Here is a 25,909-nt window from a genome sequence, read left to right as displayed (position 1 = left end):
GCTTCTGGCGGGCCCACACAACAGGAATGTTGCCGAAAAAGTGCTATGTCCACCTCTCTGCCATTTCTCTGGGAAGTCCAGACTACGTCCCGGATGAACACAGCATTCAGTTTGGAAATGATCTGGTTGTTTCAGCCTGTAGATCGCCACTTCCGGGCTGCGCCCTCCGCCATTGTGCGCTGTCTTTAAAACCGGCTGTACCACTCCTTAATCTGTGTGATGCCCATAAAATCGTCCCTGAGAAGCCATCTGAATTTTCCGAATGGTGTCCACCTGGCTGTCTCTCACAGTTTCTGGAAAAATTTGATGCAGCGATGCTCCAGCCGTTCAGACATTTTCCTCACAATGAAAATCCGACGAGGGGCGAGGACCAGTGCTCACTCAAAGCTGCTCACAGGCGAATGACGCAACCAACAGGCGTGAAAAAAACTCAGCGCATGCGCACGAAGGTTCAAGCTGGGCTGACGCAATCACACGTGATTCAAATCCATAGGTTTTTGCAAAAAATAAAAGGTCGGATACTTTTCTAACAGACCTCATTATAATATATATATTATATATATATATATATATATATATTATATATATATATATATATATATATTATATATATATATATATATATAGATATATATATGACACACAAACACATACACACAGTGGGCCAAAAAGTATTAGTCAGTCCCTGATTGTACAATTTCTCCTACTTAAAGATGAGAGAATTTTCATCATAGGTACACTTCAACTGTGAGAGACACAATGAGAAAAAATATCCAGGAAATCACATTGTTGAATTTTTTAAAAGAATTTATTTGTAAATTATGGTGGAAAATAAGTATTGGTCAATAACAAAAATTCAACTCAATACTTTGTAACATAATCTTTGTTGGCAATGACAGAGGTCAAACATTTCCTCTAAGTCTTCACCAGGTAAATTTGCACACATCTGTACCTGGTATTTTGGTCCATTCCTCCATGCAGATCTCCTCTAGAGCAGTGATGTTTTGGGGCTGTTGCTGGGCAACATCAACTTTTAACTCCCTCCACAAATTGTGTATGGGGTTGAGGTCTGGAGACTGGCTAGGCCACTCCAGGACCTTGAAATACTTTTTACAGAGCCACTCCTTAGTTGCCCAAGCAGTGTATTTGGGATCATTGTGATGCTGGAAGACCCAGCCATGTTGCATCTTCAATGCTCTCACTGATGGAAGGAGGTTTTGGCTTAAAAATCTCACAATACATGGCCACGTTCATTCTTCCCTTAGCACGGATCAGTCATCCTGTCCCCTTTGCAGAAAAAACGCCCCAAAGCATGATGTTTTCCACCCCAATGCTTCACAGTACACTGTAAATTTGATTTTGTCTGTTTGTTATCTTAACATATTATTCTATGTCATTAAGACACATGATTACTGAGTTGTTATAATAACATGAAATTATTACTTTAAAATGTCTCAACTACAAAATAAATGCTAACTTGAAAATCCAGGCCCAACTGAATTAGAAATGTAAGTCAACTTGACTTTGGGGATAAAAACGCCTGCGTCATCATGCTTTTTTTTTTTAAATGCATTGTGGGAATGCAGCTGCGGGCGGGTGAACATGTGCTCCTTTCCTCCCTTCCTCCATTTTGGAGGGCATTGTCGACCGCATGTTTCTTTGGAGGTAAAACTTTCACTCTGTGAAATTAATCGATTTCATTTAAGTGTGTACAAATTCAAATCACAACCAAGCAGGTCAATCAATTAATAAATCCAAGTCAAGTTAACTGACACAAAAGGTTTACACAACTTACAGTTTTAATTAAAATGAAACAGATTTGCTAGTTCAGACAACTACCCTAAATAGTTAAATCAATTGACAAATCCAAGTCAACTTAACTGAAACAAAAGGTTTATAAAACTGACCATTTCAGATTCAAACAACTACCTGAATGAGTTAAATCAATTATGAAAGATAAATCAACCCAAACTAGCGCAGGTGTTTACCCAACAAGGAATAGCTAACCTAGATAACCACTTATCTTCTTTCACTTAACTTGAAATTTTAAGGCAGCCCTTTCACTCATATTTTTAAGTTGAAACGACATGTTAGATTTTACAGTGTAGATATGGTGTTCTTGGAATGCAACTCAGCATTCTTCTTCCTCCAAACATGATGAGTTGCATTTTTACCAAAATGTTCTATTTTGGTTTCATCTGACCACATGATATTCTCCCAATCCTCTTATGGATCATCCATATGCTCTCTGGCAAACTTCAGACGGGCCTGGACATGTACTGGCTTAAGCAGGGGGACACGCCTTGCACTGCAGGATTTGAGTCCTTCTCTGCGTAGTGTGTAGCCTTTGTTACTTTGGTCCCAGCTCTCTGCAGGTCATTCATCAGGTCCCTCTGTGTAGTTCTGGGATTTTTGTTCACCGGTCATGATTATTTTGACCCCACGGGATGATATCTTGCGTGGAGCCCCAGATCGAGGGAGATTATCAATGGTCTTGTATGTCTTACATTTTCTTGCTCCCACAGTTGAATTATTCACACCAACCTGCTTGACCATTGTAGATTCACTCTTCCCAGCCTGGTGCACCTCTACAATTGTCTTCCTGGTGTCCTTCAACAGCTCTTTGGTCTTGGCCATGGTTGAGTTTGGAGTCTGAGTGTTTGAGGCTGTGGACAGGTGCCTTTATACAGATAACGAGTTCCAACAGGTGCCATTAATACAGGTAACAGGTTGAGGACAGAAGGGCTTCTTAAAGATGAAGTTACAGGTCTGTGAGAGCCAGAAATCTTACTTGTTTGTGGATGACCAAATACTTATTTTCCACCATAATTTACAAATAAATTATTTAAAAAGCCTACAATGTGATTTCCTGGATATTTTTTTCTCATTTTGTCTCTCATAATTGAAGTGTACCTCTGTTGAAAATTACAGACCTCTCTCATCTTCCTAAGTAGGAGAACTTGCACAATCAGGGGCTGACTAAATACTTTTTGGTCCCACTGTATAAATGTCACACCAGAGTATAAGTTGCAGGATCTCCAAAAGTAGTAAAAAAAATATATGACCTATACTCTGAAAAATACAATATGTCTTACAGGCCTATAAATATTTTTGACTTTGCGATGCATTAGCTCAGTGACTATGGTGTATTTTTAGCTACGGAGTTTAATATCTGTTTTCGGTGACGTTCATATTATCTGACTGAAACGGTGGATAATATGACCCCTTTAAAAATATGAAGCGTCTGTAGCTAAAGTAGTGCTGCTGTTCAAGAGACAACTTACAGACCACACCCATCACATGTACATCTCTAGATTTAAAACACAGCACACTTAATGCAATTGCAATATGTGGAGAATAGGAAGGGAAAATCTTACTGTCTTTGTCAGAGACACACGATTGACTGTTCAGGCCTTATGGGAATTCTCAGAGAAGATCAATCACTATTGGTAACATCTGGCAGATAGTTAGTGTTATTGCATGCTTGCAGTGCAAAATCAGAACTGTGTTTTTTTGCATATATCTCTGATGTAAGTACTGTTACTTTTAACATATGAAACGTAGTTGCAATCCAGGCAGGTTGGAGCATCTGATCGCCTGTCGGAAACAGAAATGCTGAAATACAGAGAGACAGGTGGGGGCAGGGAGAAGAGCGAGCGACTGACCATGGAGCAGGTTGATTGGATTACAGAGCAAAGACTAATGCAGGGCGTTTACAGTATTACACAGAAAGCCAGACCTCACAGGAAGCAATCAGCAAAGAGAAGCAAATGTTGTGTGGAATTGTGTTTGTGAATGACAGCAAGAGAATGAGACATTCACATTTTGATCAGAAAGAGAAATACAAAAATGTATTTTCATCTGGAAAAAGTGCTAATTGCATTATAGTAAGTGCTAGTGATGGATGTGCAACAGTGTGCGTGTGTGTGTGTGTGTGTGTGTGTGTGTGTGTGTGTGTGTGTGTGTGTGTGTGTGTGTGTGTGTGTGTGTGTGTGTGTGTGTGTGTGTGTGTGCAAAAAAAACAAAACAAAACAACAATTTAAAACAGATAATGCGACACTTCATTTAGTGTTTCTTTCACCTTAAATGAACAGGATTAAGTTTAAGGTATTGAGTATCAGCATGCACACAAAGGACAGAGAGCCACACCCTGTTCACAGAGCGCATGCTCACAATTACATCACTTTAAAACAGCTAGACTGTCTGTGGATCACAATTAAAATGATTAAAATGACTGTGTGTATGCACACGCGCGCACACACACACACACACACACACAGAGTCAAGAGAAAGAATGAGGCCTCACAGAATCAATCCTGCTCAGAAAATTACTTATTATACCCAAAGATAATTCATTTGCAACAAAAAGTTTTTTAAAAGAATTATTGAATAATATGTATGGATTTTACATTGTGTATTGTTGTTGCTGTTATATTTTCCAATCTAACCTCAGTTCACACATTGTTTATCATCTTCTAACAAAGCTGCCTTTATCCATTGTTGAAGCAACTATGTTTAGCTTAAATTTTGAAAACAAAAAGAATTTTAAATTCTGAACATGTTTTAGAATGATGTGAGGTACAGAATCAAAGGCCATATATCTTGTGAGAAGGGATTTTTAAAAATGGTCACTGATCAAGGTCAGAGATCAAAGTCAAATTTCTAACCCCATGCTATAATATGGGGAAAATTTTATGTCATTTTATGTCAATGAGTTCAGATATTTTATTGTTAGGTAATATGTAACATGTCTGATACTTTGAAATGTGGGTGTGGTCTTCCTGTGCTTTCTGGGCACTTTTAATTTAGTGTTGTGTTGTTCAGATGCATCACCAATGTGTCTATGAATATTTTTGGGAAGAAACTTCAATATCTAATTTTAAAGCACCTGATAATCTCCTGTTTTAAGTTATTAGGGCTGCAAGTAATGAAAGAGGAACCAGGCCCCCACTACGTGATGCTGCATTATACTTTCGTTGTAGTTTTAATAGAATTAGAAAGGAGTTACAAACTCGAGTTGATCAAACATATATTGCAGACTAATATTGATATACTGATATTCACAATAAATATAATTATAGTCAATCTTATATTAAAGAAAATTTAACAAGAAGCCACTAAGTTTTAAGAATAGCAAGTCTTCTTCTTTCCATTGAACCAGGTACATTTAAGAATATTCAGGAATAATATATATATATATATATATATATATATATATATATATATATATATATATATATTATTCCTTTTAGCCAAAGGACAAAGTTTATGTTAATATTAATGGGTCTATGCTTACAGCCATGTTCACATTTGGAATGATGCTGTGTGAGTTGGGAGAAGTTGAGAGTGAAATTCCCTCCTTTGTGTCACTATTATAAGCATTTGAGAATATCCTGATAGAATCAAATGTTTTTTTGATAATCCATAAATGTTTTGGATTATGAAAGATAAAGGTTGCATGAAAGGTTGTTTCATTTTAATTATCATGTGAGTAATTTGGCTACATTTGTCCCTAAGCTTGGGAGAAAACAATGGCATGTTCATTTAAAGTTTTAAGTAAAAGTGTTCTTGGTCATTTATCTTTGCTATGCTGCATTGAAATTCTTCTTATGAACTGGGCATATTTGCATGATACAATAATAAAATCAATCAGTCATGCAAACACACAAGAGCATCTTCATTATACAATAATGTGAAATGTGGTATATTTTATAATCTGAAAAATCATTTATATAGGAAAGTCAAAGTAAATGGAAAAAAAAAAAACAAAATGCTATGAAGCAATCACTATTCTTTACATTCTGTTAGCTCTTGGTCCTGATTATTCTCTTTCATTACTTGCACCCAAAAACCTATGAACACCAGAAACAATCTCATTTAAAGCTCAGTGGCAGTTTACTGGATGAGGATAGAATAACTGCAGAGTCATAGCACTGCCCCTGATGTCCAGAATATCAATAAAGTATTTCATTACTGTAAAATGAGAGAGACAGAGAGAGAGAAAGGGAAGGCAGAAGGGAGAAAAATTAAAATCTGTCTGATTATTGTTTTATTTGTACAATCAGATCCAGGTAAAAGATTCAGTGACACCTATATTTGACAATATAATGAAAGAATTAGAAGACAAGCAAGAATAAATCACTTTTTAAAAAAATGGAGTCAAAACTCAGAGTGTTTAGGTTCTTATTCAGCAAGCACAAACACAAGATGTCAAAGGGAGTATAAGTGTGATGGGTGAATGAGGTTGTCACAAAAAGACGTCATCACCTGTTAAAGCTTGAATGTGAAAGTCGGTCTGGCCTCTCGCCATGAGATCGTTAGAAGGGTGGAGCTGTTGAGACAGAGCAAAGCCAAGAGAGCGAGTCACCGATGAACGATGGACAGAGGATTTGTGGGTGGGGTGAGGAAAAGTGGAGGAGGAGTGATGTGTGGGGGATGGGTGAGGATGGATGTATAAAACCCGCCGTGCTCTTCAGTCTCGTCCTGTTGCCTCACACCTCCAGCTCACTGCACCTTCCACCGTCTGCAAGAACAACAACACACTTCAACCATGAGCCACTCGTTCAGCACCTCCACCTCCTACCGACGCACCTTTGGAAGCCCACACAAGATCTCCATAACCTCTTACTCCCCAGTGTCCTCTCGCATGCCCCTCTCTGGGGGCCACTATATGCGTTCGGCATCACCTGCGGTGGCGGCCCGCTCCACCGCTTACCACCAACAACGTTCCCGCTCCAGCACCCAGCCTCCTCGCCTCACCTACGACAAGGTGGACTTCACCCTGGCTGAAGCCATCAACCAGGAGTTCCTGACCACTCGCAGTAATGAGAAGGCTGAGCTGCAGGAGCTCAATGACCGCTTTGCCAACTTCATTGAGAAGGTGCGCTACCTGGAGCAGCAAAACGGCGCCTTGCAGCAAGAGCTCAACCAGTTCAAAGGCCAACAGCAGCATGGTCAACCTAACCGCGCCTCAGAGCTCTTCCAGGAGGAGCTGAGGGAGATGAGGCACCAGCTGGAAGCCATTGGCAAGGAGAGGGACCAGTACCAAATGGAGAGGGACAACCTGGCAGAGGACCTGGCCCTGCTCAAACAGAGGTTGGTGGAAATCATGAAGTAAATGTATGAAAAAATACAAAGAACATTCATCTAGACTCAATACAAGACCATGAAAAGTCACTGAGGATGTGGTTAAAGAGAAGATTCAGACAAGTGCAAATTTACACTAATCTTGACCTCAGTGTTGTCCCGTTCAGTATCCATTTTCAGCGCATAAGGGGTAGGGTTCTCAGACTCTTGGTTCTTGAGGCTAGTAATGATGGGAGAGTAGGGCGTGGCTCATCAGCACACTGGATACCCAACCTAGTCTCATGAGTTTATTTCATGCGGTCAGTAACGAAATGAGTCACATGTTCGTGACGGTTTTTTTTTTGTTATCTTAGCTTCCCCCTCCCCCTAACTCTAACCATAACCCCCCAGACCCCCTGCATCAGTTTTCATTTTGTGCCCCATCACAGAATGAATTTGTGCTCTCGTCACGTAAATGTGGCACTTTTTGTGATGAGAGCAGGAACCAATAGATTAATGTGTATTTCGTGATGCTGACTCACAAAATGCCATGAGATATGGTAGTGGATGTCACAGGGTAGCTTTAGGAGACAGGAGGGTGTGTATAAGCAGAAACAGAGAAGTACAGTCTGCAGATAATGACAGTGATAAATAGCAGATTAGAAATGTGCATGCTAGGAAATGGCACCACTTTCATTATATAGCAAATTTATAGATGTTCATAAGCAAACCCAGTTACGTACGCAGACACGGAGCAGACAGAGCGAAGTAGCCACAGGGTGGGGCCGGCTGAGGGATGGGGAGGGCAGGGAGGACACTGGACGAGAGAAGGAGAGGTTGCATGTCAGGCGAGCAGAGAATAGGAAAAATCAATGTGACTCTATTAGGCGTGTTTTCAGTGCTGATGGGATGGTGCCAGAGACCCCATTAGGACAAAAGGACCCTGTAACACCACATGAATTAAAGATGAGGAACCAGGCCCCCACTACGTGATGCTTTCCACCTAATCTACTTTATGGCCACCCTGTCCACGAGTGCCGTGTGAGAGGGCAGATCATGCTGGGTCCAGGTGGATGACTGTACTGTACATCAACAATCATCTTTGAATTATTAGCACTAAATGACAAAGCCATATTCTGATGAAGCTAATGGATTGACGTCTGTCAGGGTTCACAGAGTTTAAAGGCAGAACTGAAAATAACACTTTCATTTTTGGAGCGACACACTTTTAATCACTATAAATGACGCACATTACAATAACAAAAATCTCTTTGGGCCAACACCCATTTCATATATCATGTATAGTTTGTGTCCATTCACCACATCAATATTTCCTTTATGATGGGAGGTGTGTGCATGTGACCTTAATGACCTGCACATGGGCCACATTAGTGGAAAGAAGCAGCCCCTGATCCCACTGGACTCACTCGCAAAAGCCTTTCAACAGGACTGTGAATTAGCAGATTGATCCTGAAGCTTTGGCCACCTGATGCCCTGGTCAACCTCACACAACATCTGTGTTCTTGAAAAAAATTGTGTGTTAATTTCTCCACCTTTCTAAAAACAATGCATGAAATAATTGTGTAAAATGTTTGGAAAAAGTCTCTTTTCTCTTATCAAGGTTGGATGAAGAAGCCCAGAAACGGGCCGATGCTGAGAGTAACTTGGTTGCTTTCCGTAAGGTAAATGCTACACTAGCTGAGTTACCCGTTCTATGCAGGGGTAATAGAGAAGAATTTTAGCCATGTCACTATATATTTCATGTCACTTTAGTTAAGGTGTAGTAAGTTACACTGCATTGTGTTTATGTTGTCATAATTCATTTTCATGGAGCAGTTTGTGACATTCATGAGACTCAAGTGAATGATGATAAAAGGTCATAGCACGTCATATCACTGCAATGCTCTGGCATGCCAAACACAGCAGGTATATTTTAATCGAAAAAATGTGCGTTTTATGTGCAAGTGGTGCACGCTGGTCTGTTCAGATTGTAATTAAAGTGCACCTAGCCAGCCACTACTTTGTAGTAAGTAAAGTGTGATATTTGCTACCACATGAACTGCGGAAATAAGGGCTCCACTGAGCGGGTCGTGATCTAATATATAAGGCTGACCGTGTGTGTGTGTGTGTGCGTGGCATGTATGCTTTCAAACTAAGGGCCCCAGTGACCTCCCCCTTGGTGCCCCCAGTCACCATAGCAAGTTTGGTGTTGATTGCTTAATTACTGTGGCTGTGCATAGCAAACACACACACACACACACACACATACACACATACAGTCAGCTTTATATTATATATATTATGCATACATTATATACGTAAATGCTATAACCATATCACTGATTATGATGTCCTCAGGCTCAAGTGACACGCTGAAGTGTTTCACTGTGTACGTTACACAATGTCATCTAATGTTGACCTATAACAGTAGTTCCCAAAGTGGGGGATGGCACAGAGTGAGTGCAGGGGGTGCACAGCAAGGCAAACAAATGCCGCAGGGTTTGTCCCTGTAGTATTTTTATGTAGGCTGCTTCAGCTGCATTGCTTTTGATGATACACTAAGCAAACAGGACAGTTAATATACTGAACAAAATATTGATTGAATATTTTGTAAATGTATCGTTTTGTGTGTGTTTTGGCAATTTTAAACAGCTTTTGGGCTAGAAACCTTCAGCTGTATCTGGCAAAACTGATGAGGCATGCTTACCTTGAGCACTGTGAACATAACATGACCAAGTCTGTGAGAAATTAAAAAAATAAATAAAACTGTAAAAATTTAAGATACCTGATGCATGTCACTTTTAATAATTCTACTGTGAAAGTGATTTGTCACCTAATTTGGTTTTATCCAATAATAAATTGTAATAAATTCCCAAGATTTGTTTGGGAGCTAACCGGCTGTGCGGATCTTTACTTCATTTTTTATGTATAAATTACAATTTTTATATAACTTCTAGTAGAGAGCACTTGACAATTCCTCAAGTCTCATAGTTACAACACTTTGCTTATTTTGTTTGACAATGTACATAAATTCTTTTATCTAAAGCATCAAAACATTTTGATATTCCCATGTGTTACAGTTAAAAAACACAAAGATACAAAACCTTTATTTTCATGTGCACAGAAAGCAAGCTGACCAGCAGTGTTGGCAAAGTAACTTTGGAAAGTTACTTCATTAGTTACTTTATACAGTTATATTTTACGGTTACGTTATCCAGTTACTTCATTAGCAGCTGCGAACAACTTGTCAGCAGCTGCTGAATGTAATTAATATAGTAACTCATAATCTAATTTGGTTATTTTTAAGATTTAGTACTCAGAAAAGAAACTATTAGTTACTTTGCTAATGAGATATTTTGCTGATTGCTCAATTTTAAAAGTAACCAAGTTAGATTACTGGTTACCTTATTACTTACATTACTAGTAGTAGTAGTTGCAAGTTTTCAGCAGATTCTAATAAAGTAATTGCATAAAGCTGCTCATGAAGTAACTGCATAAAGTAACTGTATAAAGCAACTAAAAAGTAACTTAAAAAGTAACTAAAACAGTAACATCTCAAAGTTACTTTCACAACACTGCTGACCAGTGACCATACAATGAAATTATTAGTTTTGCAGAGTTTAAGTGAGTGAATTGATCAGCAGATGTGTTGGTGGTTCTGAAATCTGCAGAGATTGAAGGTCTTGGCACATGAGACTAGTAGCAGCAGCAGCAGCATAGAGCTCTTTTAGTTACTGTTTTTGCATTTTTGTTCATTTTGCATTTTGACATGTTGCTGCCAGACTGAAAAACAGAGTGAGTTTGCAGTTTATTCTGGTCAAGCGTGGCTTCTGACTGAGATATGCGCATAAATGAATAGCATGCATTCTGTTCAGGCAACCAATACGGTCTGTGCTGATTACAGAATCTCCTTTGAGGACATAACTTTGAACATATCTCAGTTAGTACACTCTAAAAAATGAAGTGCTGTCTCAATGAGGAAAAAGTATTGTAACAATTTGCATAGATTTTTGAAAGTTATTTCAACTTAAATAGAGAAGTCTTGTGGCATTAACTCAGTGGCAGTTAAAATAACTAAGTTGAAATAACTTTTAAAAAAAATCTATGTAAATTGTTACATCAATTGTTCTTGTTGTGACAGCATTTCCTTGACATGAACTGGAGGTGACCTGGCAGTGGCACAGAAGGTTGTGTGACCCAAATGCAAAAACTCGTAGACAGTGAAGTTGAAATAGAAAGGCTTTATCAGTCAAAACGAGCTGGGATTCAGTACACAGTTAGACAGTCAATGATGCAGAGGTATAGGTAGTCGGCAGGCAAAGGCATCATCAAAAAGGCAAGCTCAGATCTTTACACAGGCAAAGTACGTGAGCAGTAGCAAGGCAGAGCTATGAAAAAAGGCTGGTACGAGGACTGTGAAAATCAACAAACTGGCGAGGCTTGAGTGAAAACAGAGGGCTTAAATAACAAGGGTGAAAATGAGGAAAGTGAGAACAGGTGTGTCGGAAGAATCAGGAAGGGGGCGTGGCAAACAGAAGCAACAGGAAAGTTCAAGTGGGTGTAACTACGTGCACAAAGACTGAACAGCAAAAAACAAAAGATAATCCTGAGGAAGAAAGAAAAACAGAAAGGACAAAATACAGAGACTAGTGCTGTGAGACAGAGACAAAAGAAAACAGAGAGGAAAAACCAACAGTGAACAACATAACATGCCAATGGAAAGAAATGACCAAAAACCAATAAATGTTAAGGTGAACAGACCAGCCAGAGCATAAAAGACTAAGACAAAACTAGAACGGAACTGACCATGGCTAAAGAATAAAAAATAACAAGAACAAAATGGCAAAACAACCTATAGACTAAATCAAAAACAAACCCAGACTACAATAGAACAGATAATGCCAAAAAATGACTAAACAGAAAAATAAGTGATAAACTGAAAACAAAACCAGAGACAAAAGTATACTTCATAGAAAAAGCCAGACAAAAGCATAACAAACAAATAATGCAATCAGTGACTAAAGCATAATACAAGAAATGAGATAAACAGAACCAAACTAAGACAGAAGTGACTAAGGTAACAATAAATGAAAACAATATGGCAAAACAGCTACTAAGACAAAACTACAGAATCACTGACAGAAGACCACAAATAAATCAATGAACAGAAAATAAAACCAATGATAACTGTTATGAAAGTGTAGGAACACGGACCCACAACAGGGGAGCGCAAATGAACGGACAATGGAGGAAGTCAAATAACAGCACTTTACTGTTGTGAATAAGCACAACAAACACAGCAGATTACAATAGTAGACAAAGAAGTCAATTCACGAAATGTGTCACGTGGGCAGGCTCGAAGATAAGAGACGTCTGTCCAAAGCAGAACCGGAACCACACGATTTCCTCTGCCACCGAGCCCCGGGAATACTGGAGCCGCCAAGTCCCGAACTCCCAGGTGGCCACTGCCTCCGCTTGTCGGATCTGGTACTGCTGGCGAGGAACAAAAACAGTTAAATGTGGGTGCGTTTGCACCCAGCAACACGTATGGTGGGAAAACCACCTCCACCTCTCGTCGGAAGAAACTGGTAAGTGCAGGAGTGTGAGTACTTATCAAATAGGTAGGAAAAAGTCTAACACAGTCTCCAGCTGTAAATACTCACTGTCTGCTATCCAACGCACAAAGTAACAAAGTATTAATGTCAGGAAGACAACACAGTCGGCTGAGCACTTTACCTCCTTGGTAGAGCGATATCTCGGCAAAGAGGTGGAGATGTCGTCTTGCTGATATACCACTGAAGATCAGATGATTGGTGACAGCTGTGGTAGGTGATAAGTGACAGCTGTCACCCCGGCTGCTCCTGTGAGGCGGCAGCGCCCTCTGGTGCCTGGAGCCCGCACTCCAGGCAGGGCGCCCTCTGGTGGTGGTGGGCCAGCAGTACCTCCTCTTCCTGGTGTTATGACAGGAAGCCCATCAAGGGCAGGATCATGACATTCCTTTTTTAGAGTGTACATGTAAAACACTCTTGTACGATGCTCTGTTTTGGAGGACCACTCAATAGGTACACTATTGAGTAGTAGATGAATACCTGAGTTTTTGACCCACTCATTTCAAAGAAACAGTAGCAGGAAATAAATAACAATTGTATAGTTACAACAAATTTCTATTAAAAATATTTTCCCTACAAGACTGCATACATGATCTCGTCCAACCTATGCAATCAAATATATCCACATTTTTGGTAAGTTGCTTGAATTAGTGCCCCCCCACCCCCGAACCATAGAATCTCAAATACACTCAGCTTTCTACATATGTAGAAAGCTTTTTAGAGCAAACATGTAACAACCTTTACAGTATCAAACAGGCATAATTTATACTTTATGATTATAATCTGGGTGATACATCCAGTTGTTACATCACGTGCTCTGTTGTTCATCTCATCAAATCTGACCTCTGACCTTTCATAGAGCATTAAATGAACTGTGAGTACTGCACTTAAGCTGTCTCTCTCCAGTCTGATCGAATTTCTGTATAATGTCCAAATGGCAAACACTGGATGTAATTAAAGACGAGTTTGTCTCATCCAATAACTAGGATGTGGATGATGCCACATTGTCCCGCCTGGAGCTGGAAAGGAAGATTGAGTCTCTGATGGATGAAATTGAATTCCTGAAGAAGCTCCATGATGAGGTGAGTAGTGCTACCTTTGTGGTTTTCCGCATAACATTTTTGTTAGCATATTAGCTTGTCAACTAGCTTGTAACCCATCAATGGATTAATTATCTTCCATTAAATATAGTTATGCAAATTTTAAGTTTAAAGGTCAAAAACTTTAATGCACCCTTAAATCATACATGTTAGTTGCTGTTAAATCTTATACCTTAATCCAATAAGCAAAACTGGTACGTTGTTGAAGGCGACGATCATCAATTTGAGGAGACAGAGGAGCAGGAGGTCAAGCCAGAATAAAGATTATTCAAATTTTTTTATACATTTTTATTGAGTGGGTTGTTATCCACAAAACAATATCTGTCAGGAGCACAGACAAAAAGAAATTAGTAATTTCTTTTTGGCTGTAATTCATTAGTAATTCATTATATCATCAGCATATAATGAAATCCAATTTTAAGTTATTAATCATTGTAAGGGCGTATGCAGGGGAGAGGAGAATGGATCCCAGAACTGAATTCTTGGGGCTATTGATGGCAAATTGCAACCAACTAGACAGGTTTTTTTTTATAATGAAATGTAGTATATTATATGCATTTACATAAAAACCATTCATAACACAAATAAATGTGACATTACTGTGTTGTATGTGGGAAATTGTTCATATTATTTATTGTTGACAAATTATAGTAACTAAATAGTAAGTAAATTTAATTTATAAAGCACATTTAAATACAGATTCCACTGGCCAAAGTACTTGTAGACAAAAAAAATAAAAAAAATCACAATTGTGTATACTGTGTATGTATTATCAGGAAATCCAGGATGTGCAAGTGAGTGTCCAGACTCAACAGCTGAAGATGGAAGTGGACAGCACCTCAAGACCAGACCTGACTGCTGCTCTGAAAGACATCAGAGCCCAGTATGAGACCATTGCTTTGAAGAACATGCAGGATTCTGAGGAATGGTACAAGTCCAAGGTGGGGAAACACACAAAGACACTCCAGCATGGGTGTCAAATCCACCAGTACAAACATTCCTGCTTGTGTGTGTGTGTCTGTGTCTGTGTGCCAACTTTGTTCCTGCAGTTTACTGATTTGACTGAGTCTGCAAAGCGCAACACAGATTCTCTGAGGCAGGCCAAGCAGGAGGCCAACGAGTCCAGGAGGCAGATTCAGGCTCTTAACTGTGAGATTGATGCCCTGAAGAACACGGTAAGACCTAACACCATCTGCCATCTTTCTAAATTAAAATACAACTTGTACTATATGCACAAAAAAAGTATAAATGCACCCTGTAAGGAAACTATATTGCATCCAGCTCTGCTGCAGTCTCTGTGTGTGTGACTGTGCTTTACAGAATGAAGCTCTGCTGAGGCAGATGCGTGACATGGAGGATCAGTTTGGTGTTGAGATTGGAAACTACCAGGACAACGTAGCCAGGCTGGAAGATGAGATCCGCCACCTGAAGGAAGAAATGGCTCGCCACCTTCGGGAGTATCAGGACCTCCTGAATGTTAAAATGGCTCTAGACATTGAGATTGCCACCTACCGTAAGCTTCTAGAGGGGGAGGAGAGCAGGTGAGGGGAGAAACATTTTCCTAAGATAATGTCTCCCTTGCAGCGTAGATTAGACACCAAAGGGGTTTGAAGTATCAGTGACATACAGCATGACCTGAGTTTAATACTCAGACATTTCTATGTGTTGATGGTGGTGTCCTCCAGATGATCCATTTAAAAACACACACACACATTTAAGACAGATGGATTACTGCATGTCCTACTGAATTGGAGTGTCTGTTAACTTTATAAAATGAATTCCACACTATAAAAAAGCCTCTCTCTCTCTCTCTCTCTCTCTCTCTCTCTCTCTCTCTCTCTCTCTCTCTCTCTCTCTCTCTCTCTCTCTCTATATATATATATATATATATATATTACATTTACAGATTTATCATTTATTTTAAAAATACATGAAATATCAATTAAGTTACAAAATTATACTGTGACATTGTATGTCTAATATGAAATAAGATGAAAAACTCCCTGCAGTGTTAGGTATTTTCCATTATTTTACAGTATTTTTATGGCACCTCAGTTGCTGGAATATTGCCTTTTGAGGTTCTTTGCTTGTTTGTTTACTTTTATTCTGAGCAGGAATTTAAAAGGGAATTCAAATGGTTGTAAAGGACCATTCTTGAAGTCAGCCTGAGACAAGATTGTCATCATCTTATATTTGGCAAAAGTATTGTGATTATACTGACAATCGTGACTGTACTTTACTGATAATTGTGATTGTACTTTGAGGATGCTTGTCGAAATATTATTGTATTTAGTGTTTGTCATCTACTGCGTCGGCTCGGCTCAGACTGGTATGGGTGCTGTGGCATCTTTCAGTTAAGTAAATTATTGCCAGCCATCATTTGTGGCAAGTCTGCTCTGTGTAGCCTGATGATCGTGTCAAAGCTCAGAAGCTAAGCAGAGTTGGTCCTGGTCAGTACTGGGATGGGGGACCTCTTAGGAGGCCCTGGGGCTGTGTCTATTTCTCTGGGTGAAACTGGAGTTGTCCGGAAGGGCATCTGGCATAAAATGTGCTAAATCCCAGCGCGGATGTGTACTGCTGTAGCAACCGTAAACAGATGGGAGCAGCCAATAGCAAACAGTGACCAGTGCCCGCCATCATTTAATGTCTGCCACTGCAGTTGACAGCAATTTTGTCAAAACAACCAGTAAAAAGTAAAGACAGGGTAAGACTAGTGTCATTCTCCTGGGTAAATTAAATGTTATTTCTAATCTGTGATGACATAAAGTGAAGGGCGTGTGTGGTGTGACTTTAGTGATCAGGACCTCTTACCATGTGTTTGTGGTTGACATTTGTCCTTCTAATCTTCATTAACCACTTTTTTTCATGATGATTCCTTCAAAGGATTGAGATAAAATTTAAGGAAAAGGTTCTTTGTGTTGTTGGTTGTGAATTCAACCACTCAACAACTCTTTGGATCATATCTTGTCGACTGAAATGGATAAAATGGTTTGTTTTCCGAAACCAAAGACAAAAAAACAGAGAAAGCACTGACATTTCACATCACTTAGCAACAACAACATGGAGACTTGGAGAATGTTGCTATTTCTGACTTTTCCGGAGGTTAAAGTTTTCATGTAATAGAGTCAGTATTATTCCTTTGTTTCCTTTTATTTGTTGTCAGTTCAGAACAAATTAATATTCAAGTCTAAGTTCAATTTTAAAAATGACTTTTAGCAGTTTCTCATATAATTCTGACATATTTGTGTTCCCTGTTTAGGATTACTGTTCCCATGTTTAATATTGGAATGAGCAATCATATTGGTGAAAGAGGTAAGCTAATGTTCTGTCCATTCCATCAATACATTGTTATTATTGATCAGTGCACCACATCACTCATCAATAATAACTACTGCTGCCACTCAGATGTGATGAACCACTGATGCAGAGACGCTGGAAGTGCTGAGAGAGTCTTGGTTATATCATGACACCATATTTAATGGTGCACAGCAATGCAACATTTGTGATTTTTCTAGTTTTTGTGCAATTTACCTTTGCCTGGTAAACCAGACCTATTCATTTTGTAAATACATTTGCTTCATGAATTTGCTAATTCTCAAAATAATTCTGAGTTTGAGAATTTGCCTGACTGTGCTGTGATCATGTTACCCTGTAATACACAGCAACAGCAACCTGAAAACCATATTGTATGTCAAAAAAAAAAAAAAAAAAAAAAAAAAAATCAGCTTCGGACAAATAACAATAATTTTGTTTATGTAGCAATTTAACACTGACAGAAGTACTTCACGGAACAAAACACAATTAAATAACACACTACCACAAGTTAATTAAAAAAATGAAACTACAGAAATAAAACCCTAAATAATAAAATAACTCCCACCACCAACAATTCTAGGCAGCTGAGAAAAAACTTTTTCAGGCTAGATTTTAAAATATCGATAGATCTGAACATTTTTAACATATGGACTGCAGGTATCCTCCTCATCAGATACCACTGTATATGGATAACAATAAGACAAAACATGAAATGACACAACTTATCAAATGATATAATCAGTTCATATGTGCTGTTGTCCATCTGTCTGTGTTTTTGCATCAGAAAATACACTATGTTCTAAAACCAAATTAAATTTAATTTTAAAAAAGTGTTGTATGGCTGGGGGGCCTGGCTGCCTTTCTGTTTCTGTCTTTTGTTTTTCCTTCCAGGTGGCTTGCATTTGGGACTGAGTGGCTGTGTAGCTGAGGTTATCAGGACCTCACCCTGATCACCTGCGGCTTGTCAGGACTCACAGCTGTGGTGCATCTATATGGATTGGAACATGGTGGCATTTAAGACTGGAGTATACAGTGTGTATTTGCCAGAGACTCGACCTTGTGACCAGACGGGTGAGATCGTCGTCTCGGGAGCCATCTCATCATCAGTGGATGCAGAGAACGTCCAGGGTTTGATGCACGATCTGTGAAAGAGGAGGGGGTGAGGTCTCACGCTCGTCAGCACACTTCCTGAGGTACGTTAGATTTTGTGACTAACGTTTATACAGTCAGTAAATGTGGTGTCCCTCACACCTTATTATATTGAGCTGTACGTTAGTCATGTATCGGCTTCCACTGCAGTGGAGTTTTGTGAACTGGATGTTCCATGCCTGCAGGTTGGGAAGCTGATTAGTAATTAAGCCAGGAAGTGTTTGCTGTTTATGTACACCTTTGAGTGGTCTCTCTGTGTGTAGAGTGTGGACTCACATAATGGTTCCTTCTTTCACAGACTCGGTTTGTTGCGGCCACCTGGGGGGTGTCGGCGGGGTCCTTGGGTCCGAACGGCTTCTGGCTCCGGACCGTTAACGCTGCTGGGAGCGCACCGTATCACCACCACGCCAGACCGCACACTCTTTTGTTGTTTTGTATCACATCACTGTTATGTATTAAATTCAGTTAGCCTTTGTACCGTGCTCTGCTTATTTCATACTGGGTCCTTCAAACGCTGGTCGGTTCTCTGAGCTGCGTCCGACACATAACAGTAGTCTCTGGCCAAACATCACGGACCCAGCGGTAGCAGAGACGGTAACGCGCCGGGAAGGCGGCAGCAGACGTTCAGTAGTTATCCGGATCAGTTGCGGGTGCTCTCCGCCCGGATGGTGCGTGTTTGAGACCCATTGCTGAATACTGATTTGTGCTCTCTTGCAGCCGTGTTCCTGTGTTTGTGCCTTATCCGTGGGTCGTGGTGGAGTGTGACTGGCGACGGCTTCGCGTCACGCTCCGACCGGATAAGAGGTTTAAACGGGAGCTGCAAGAGTGTGTCTGTAATGGGTGCACGCGCACGGCGGAGCTCTGTGGCACGGGTCGTTGAGCTTCCTGTGTTACAGTTGTAGCCACGTTTCCCAGGATAAAGATAACTACTGCGTCTGTTGTATCAGCTCCGGCGTTATTTAGTTGAGCACATTTTGGTTGTGTGTTGCACACAGCTGCGCACGGAGATGCAGCTCGTTTGTTTTCTGTCACCAAAGGGGGTTTTTTCATTTTTAGCACTTTGGCTCCCTCTTTTGGTGACTTAATCACATTACCGTTAAGCTCTTAAGTTAGAACAGGTGTGTTCGATTTGTTTGAGCTTAACGGTATACGTCACTGATTTGTTTTGTGTTAGTTCATTTTGTGTGGGTGTTTTTTGAGTTGGTTTTTGTGTGGGATTTTATTTTTTGTTTAACACTATTTAGTGTCTGGGTCGTGACCCTGCAGTTCTGTCAAAAAAAAAAAAAAAAAGGACCCAAGCAACCTTATGTTAGTCTTTTTTATTTCTTTCGGTTTCGCCTCCCAGGGTTTGATGGGACGGTCCCCTGGGGGGTCATGGGGGGGCAATTGGGTTGTTTTTTCTTTTTTTTTTTTTTTTTTTTTTTGTTATGCCCTCTCTTCTCCTCTGGCTCCAGCTGGGTGAGCCGTAGTGTCGGCGTTGCTGGAGTGGTGCAGTTTGGTTATACTGGGCGTTTCCCGGGTAACCTCTGCACCTGGGGGGGGGGGGGGGGTTTGATTCCCTGTTCCACCTCCGGCTTCAGCACGCCTTTGGCCATCTGCCATCGGCGTGGCTGAGGTTTGGGGCAGTGGGATATACCCGCAGCTAGTGGCTGGTGTAGAAGTCGGAGGAGTGGCGCCGGTTTGTGCTGTTTGCCATAACCGCTGTTCCACTCCTTCCAGTTGGCTTCTGGGGTATAGTCACGGTTGGTGACACTGGACGTGCTTCCAGTTTCCACTGCGCCAAGGGGGTGGGGTTGGGGTTGTTTTGTTTGTATGTTTTTTTTTTTCCTCTCTTCTTGTTTTTCCCCCCAGTTTCCGCCCTCAGGGTTTGACTGTGGTGTCCTCTGGGGGGGAAAGGGCTGTGGGTCCATCTAGCCATAGACGGCCGGGGCTGGGTCCGTTGGTCATGAGGGGAGGCGTCTCCTGGGGTTGATGAGTGGTCCTCTGGGAGGCGCTGGGAGTCCCCGTGGGTGACGTTGGATCCCAGAGGGACCTCGGCTGTGGTTATTACTCCTGGAGCTGGCGGGAAGTCCTCTGGGGGGTGTTGGTCCCTACATGTCGTTTGGGGGGGGGGGGGGGGTGTTTTAGCGCTTTTATTTGTAAGCTTAAGTTTGGGGTTTTTCTTTTGTCCTCTTCCTGGGGTTTGATAGGACGGTCCCCTGGGGAGGGGGGGGTGGTTTGGTTGTTTGTGTTAGTCTTTTTTGTTTTATGACTAATGACCGCACATGGTTGGATAAAGGCTGACCGCACAGGTTTAAGAACTCCTGGCCACACCTGTGCTAAGTGACTGACTGAAACAAAGGCAAGGATGCAGCCAGAGGAGAGGACATCAACCATTCTGTTGGAAGACGAATGCAGATGCGGTTTCCAGCCATGGTCCCTGGAGGGGGGTGTTTCTCCTGGGCCAGGTTTGTGTGGTCGCCGGGAGGCTTCCCGTGAGGGTGGGGTACTGTTGTATGGCTGGGGGGCCTGGCTGCCTTTTTGTTTCTGGCTTTTGTTTTTCCTTCCAGGTGGCTTGCATTTGGGACTGAGTGGCTGTGTTGCTGAGGTTATCAGGACCTCACCCTGATCACCTGCAGCTCGTCAGGACTCACAGCTGTGGTGCATCTATATGGATTGGAACATGGTGGCATTTAAGACTGGAGTATACAGTGTGTATTTGCCAGAGACTCGACCTTGTGACCAGACGGGTGAGATCGTCGTCTCGGGAGCCATCTCATCAGTGGATGCAGAGAACGTCCAGGGTTTGATGCACGGTCTGTGAAAGAGGAGGGGGTGAGGTCTCACGCTCGTCAGCACACTTCCTGAGGTACGTTAGATTTTGTGACTAACATTTATACAGTCAGTAAATGTGGTGTCCCTCACACCTTATTATATTGAGCTGTACGTTAGTCATGTATCGGCTTCCACTGCAGTGGAGTTTTGTGAACTGGATGTTCCATGCCTGCAGGTTGGGAAGCTGATTAGTAATTAAGCCAGGAAGTGTTTGCTGTTTATGTACACCTTTGAGTGGTCTCTCTGTGTGTAGAGTGTGGACTCATATAATGGTTCCTTCTTTCACAGACTCGGTTTGTTGCGGCCACCTGGGGGGTGTCAGCGGGGTCCTTGGGTCCGAACGGCTTCTGGCTCCGGACCGTTGGCGCTGCTGGGAGCGCAACGTATCACCACCACACCAGACCGCACACTCTTTTGTTGTTTTGTATCACATCACTGTTATGTATTAAATTCAGTTAGCCTTTGTACCGTGCTCTGCTTATTTCATACTGGGTCCTTCAAACGCTGGTCGGTTCTCTGAGCTGCGTCCGACACATAACAAAAAGGTTGGTTTTGAGGTACTATTATGCTACACTTAAAAAAAAGAAAAGGTTTTTTTTTTTCTCAGCTGATTTGTTCAGTCAACTTAGTTCCCTTGTAACTACAGCTCCTCACCAGCAGGAGGTGCTGGAGCTCCTCCAGCACCCGTACTTGCACTGATACACTACTCATACATTATTAATAAAGCAAAGCAACTGTGTCTGAATGTAACCATTTGAGCAATCGAGGGCTTCCAGAATTTTCTTTCAACTAGTTCGTTTCAAGCAGAATAAGTGTTTTATCAATTCTGGTTATGGGTTCCATTATAAAATGAATGTTCCTGAACCTATTAGAACCAAATTAAATACTGGTTATTAATATTCCATGTAAGGGTGTGTGCAATATTAGTATGTATCTTTTAAATGTTAGAAATATATCTTACTGTTCATTTTACTCTATAGCCTATTGGTAATGCTGCAGTTAACAAAATAGGTTATACTGTGCACAGAGTTTAGTTTAAACTATTTCCAGCATTATTTCTCTTTACATGTTAGCGTCAAACATTGCGGAAATTGATGTGTAACAATATTTGCCTCCTGCTGTTGAAAACACAGAGACCACCACACCACTTTCTTTAAGCACCTGTGCTGGTTATTTTCACTCTGCCATTTAAGAATGTGCATAATATTCAGAGGAAGGCAACTCAGCAGGTTTTTTTTTTATTGATTTGTAATAAAAGAATTTTAAAGATATTAACATTAAAAATATAACATTTTTGGTTTTCTTCAGTGTTCCTTGAACCGGTTTAAAGCTTTGGTTTTCTTTCATTTTTAGACTACGATCATGTTCCAGACAACCTGAGCAAGAGGACTGTGGTGATAAAGACAGTTGAGACCAGAGATGGAGAGGTATAGTGCAAAATCACATATGGTTCTTCATATTAAATATCACTGAAAGTGTCTCTGGGTCCCCCTATAGGCACTCATGGGGCCGCAGCTGTAGTTTTGGGTCTATGCAGCACAGATACAACTCCAGTCAGTCATTTATGACTCACTATATCACACACCTCATTACACCTACTGTACTGTGCTTTTAGATTCATAGCTCTTCCACACATACAGGCACACATACTTTCATGTAACTCATGTTTATGCAATGTACTCTGTAGCACATGTAGAATTCTGGTATAGTACTATTTTTTTCTACTAACATTGTGATCACCTCCACCGATTAAATGTTTATCCTCCCTTTTGTTTTGTTAATTTTTATTTGTGTTTCCACATTAGCAGTGTCCCAGTTCAGCCGCTGAACCCTTCCAAGGCAGCAATCATCAGCAACTTACATCATAAGTGGCGCAACTAGGATTTACCATTTCAAAGGCACCTTGAAAAGTGATTGACGTGTCTTCTTTTCCTTGAAAACAAAGGATACAATAGGTGTATCCATTGCGGCCCAAATAATCCCATGAGACATTTAGTTATTTTTTGTTTTTCCCAAGACAACATGGTTGGTAAATTTACACAAACAAAAAGACATTTTTGGGGCTCCATACATACAATTATAAATAAGTAATGTTCATAAGTAAAGTATAAATATGTACTGAAAAATGTGTCTCATACTATTACGTCAACTACACTAGCTTGTTACATGCAACTGTCAAAGTTGACAAAAGGCGGGACTCTCAGTTTATCAGTCGATTTAGACTCCTGTCCTCACCTATAGTCATGAACTTTGGGTAACGAGGAAAGAATAAGGTCATGGATGCAATCAGCAAAATTAGATTCCTCCGTAGGGTATCTGGGCTTACACTCTGGGACAGAGTGAGAAGCTCAACTATCCGGGAGGGACTCAGAGAAGAACCACTGCTTCTTTACATCGAAAGGAGCCAGCTGAGGTGGTTTGGGCAGCTGGTGAGGATGCCCCTGGTCATCTCCCTTGGGAGGTGTTCCAGGCACATCCAACTGGGAGGAGGACCCAGGAGGGATTATGTTTCCCAGCTGTCTTGGGAACACTTTGGGATCCCCCGGAAGAGTTATAGGACTTGTTTCAGGATAGGGAAGTATGAAAGTATAGTATGAGCAGCTTGGTCTGCTGCTATCGTGACTCGGACCCACGCAAGCAGTAGAACATGAATGAAAGACCTGAGAAATAAGCAGACCCTGGATTTGGACCCGGCCATTGTCTTTGTTGTCATCCCTGTTTTTGGTTCAAGACATAGTTTTGTCATCATCCTTCAACATTACTGTCACTGTCATTGTTTGTCTCATGGTTGGTTATGTGTTTTTCCCTTAATTGATGGATGAAAATGGGGGCAGCAAATTGCTGCAGTGACTTTAAAATTGTATATATTCCTAATGGTATGATCTAACTGTAACTCATATACCATAGTGATATACGTATACTGAGACAGAGACAAGGGGGGAAATATCATTGTAAAGAACAATGTTACCTACTGTATATGTTGCCATAACATATCAAATTGAACTGTTTCTGCTGTATTAGGTGGTGAAAGAATCCAGGAGGGAGAAGGAGAGAGACTCAGGCCGGACTGATGGAAAGGAGAAGGATGACAAGGAAGAGTAGTTCAAGTTGATAGTAAGAAGGCCAATGCCATGATGGAAGAAAAAAAAAACTAAATTACAAAAAGATCAAATTGAAAAAGGAAAAAAAAAACTTGATTGATATAATCCTTGTTTCAGTAATGTGTTTGTTTGTTTGTTTAGTGAAGAGTTGCTCAGTAGAGGTGAAACATTAACTGAATCCCTTAAAACATCGTCACCTGGTGCTACAAAAAACTGTTGTCTGTACCAACTTTAGTTACAAACCAACAGAGGCCTTGGTTTACAGTGCAATCTTGTGCAGTCTAAAAAAGTATTAACCTTACAATACAAAAATGTAAGCCTTTAGTGATCTGTCTCATACATAAGAATTGAAGCTTAAGGCACTGCCCTTTGATCAATACTTACAAGTTCATATTTGCATTGTTTTAAAAACTTGCTATGATTTCACTGTACCAATCAATAAATGGGAATTATTCATTGACACAATTATATCAATAAAACAAAGCAGTCACCAACTGAAGCAAGACTTTCATTTAGTGTGCTTTGCAATTCTGTGTGTATCTGAAAGGACCGATGACTGACCGTGTAAGTGCAAATAAATTTAACTGATGCAAACCCGCCTTGTCTGTTTACATGCAGTAACTTATGAGGCCATTACAGTATGTCTTGTTTTTCTACTAGAAGCATTCTGATTAAAACTATTCTGTGACACAACTTTGCTGCACTATGAGAAAAATCAATTATACCTGCTCCTAATTTCCATTAGGCATGTGATGATTAGATTACTGTCTGCAATAGGTCCAGACATGTCCTACAGGTGGCACTATTCAGCAGGTGGCAGACAGGTATACGGTATTGTTCATAAGCAAAACAAAGTTGCATTTTGGGTTGATCTGGTATATCAAAGTTAACCAGCATCTAATCAGTTCATCCTATGTGGCCTTGCTGTTTGGTGAGTTACAAGATGACAGACAGACTGGGGGGAAAGTTCCAGTGACTGTAGGAAAAGATCTGTTGACAGTAGGGAAAGTACTGCTGACACCTGGGAAAGACTACCAGGATCCTTTCAGGGGTATGTAAGATCAACAGGTCAAGTATGAGCTTGGGCAGTGTCTGGGGTGATATCTCTCAAACTTACCTAGGTTTGTTTCCCAGTTGCGATGTCACTTGTTGACTTAATGGGTGATGTCTTCTGTGGCTGCTGGAGTTGTACTGCAACGTGTATTTGAAGAGTGAGTGAGTGTGTATGTGTATATATATATATATATATATATATATATATATATATATATATATATATATATATATATATATATATATACACAGTGAGGAAAATAAGAATTTGAACACAAGTTCTCCCACTTAGAAATCATGGAGGGGTCTGAAATTTTCATCTTAGGTGCACATCCACTGTGAGAGACATAATCTAAAAAAAAAAAATCCGGAAATCACAATGTATGATTTTTTAATAATTTATTTGTATGTTACTGCAGCAAGTAAGTATTTGAACACCTGTGAAAATCAATGTTAATGTTTGGTACAGTAGCCTTAGTAGCCTAAGAAGCCCTCTTATTCTGCACTCTTTACCTGTATTAATTGCACCTGTTTGAACTTGTTACCTGTATAAAAGACACCTGTTCACACACTCAATTAATCACACTCCAACCTGTCCACCATAGCCAAGACCAAAGCACTGGCTAGGGACACCAGGGATAAAACTGTAGACCTGCACTAGGCTGGGATGGACTACAGGACAACAGGCAAGCAGCTTGGTAGA

The 25,909-nt window shown here is 40.6% G+C and overlaps 1 protein-coding gene across 1 annotated transcript; it reads left to right on the top strand.

Annotated features, from left to right (window-relative positions):
• Nucleotides 1–6,445: 6,445 nt before the first annotated feature.
• On the top strand, nucleotides 6,446–24,749 carry LOC117507074 (plasticin-like). Its single transcript, XM_034166836.1, has 9 exons — nucleotides 6,446–7,095; nucleotides 8,687–8,747; nucleotides 13,661–13,756; nucleotides 14,551–14,715; nucleotides 14,824–14,949; nucleotides 15,095–15,315; nucleotides 17,034–17,086; nucleotides 22,406–22,479; nucleotides 24,074–24,749. The coding sequence occupies exons 1-9, from the start codon at nucleotides 6,551–6,553 to the stop codon at nucleotides 24,152–24,154; spliced, it is 1,422 nt and encodes a 473-aa protein (XP_034022727.1). The 5' UTR covers nucleotides 6,446–6,550; the 3' UTR covers nucleotides 24,155–24,749.
• The last annotated feature ends 1,160 nt before the right edge of the window (nucleotides 24,750–25,909 follow it).

The sequence above is a fragment of the Thalassophryne amazonica genome, chromosome 3, assembly GCF_902500255.1.
Source record: "Thalassophryne amazonica chromosome 3, fThaAma1.1, whole genome shotgun sequence".
Classification (NCBI taxonomy): Eukaryota; Metazoa; Chordata; class Actinopteri; order Batrachoidiformes; family Batrachoididae; genus Thalassophryne; species Thalassophryne amazonica.
The sequence above is the reverse complement of the archived record's forward strand: the minus strand, read 5'-3'. Positions and strand labels throughout refer to the sequence as shown.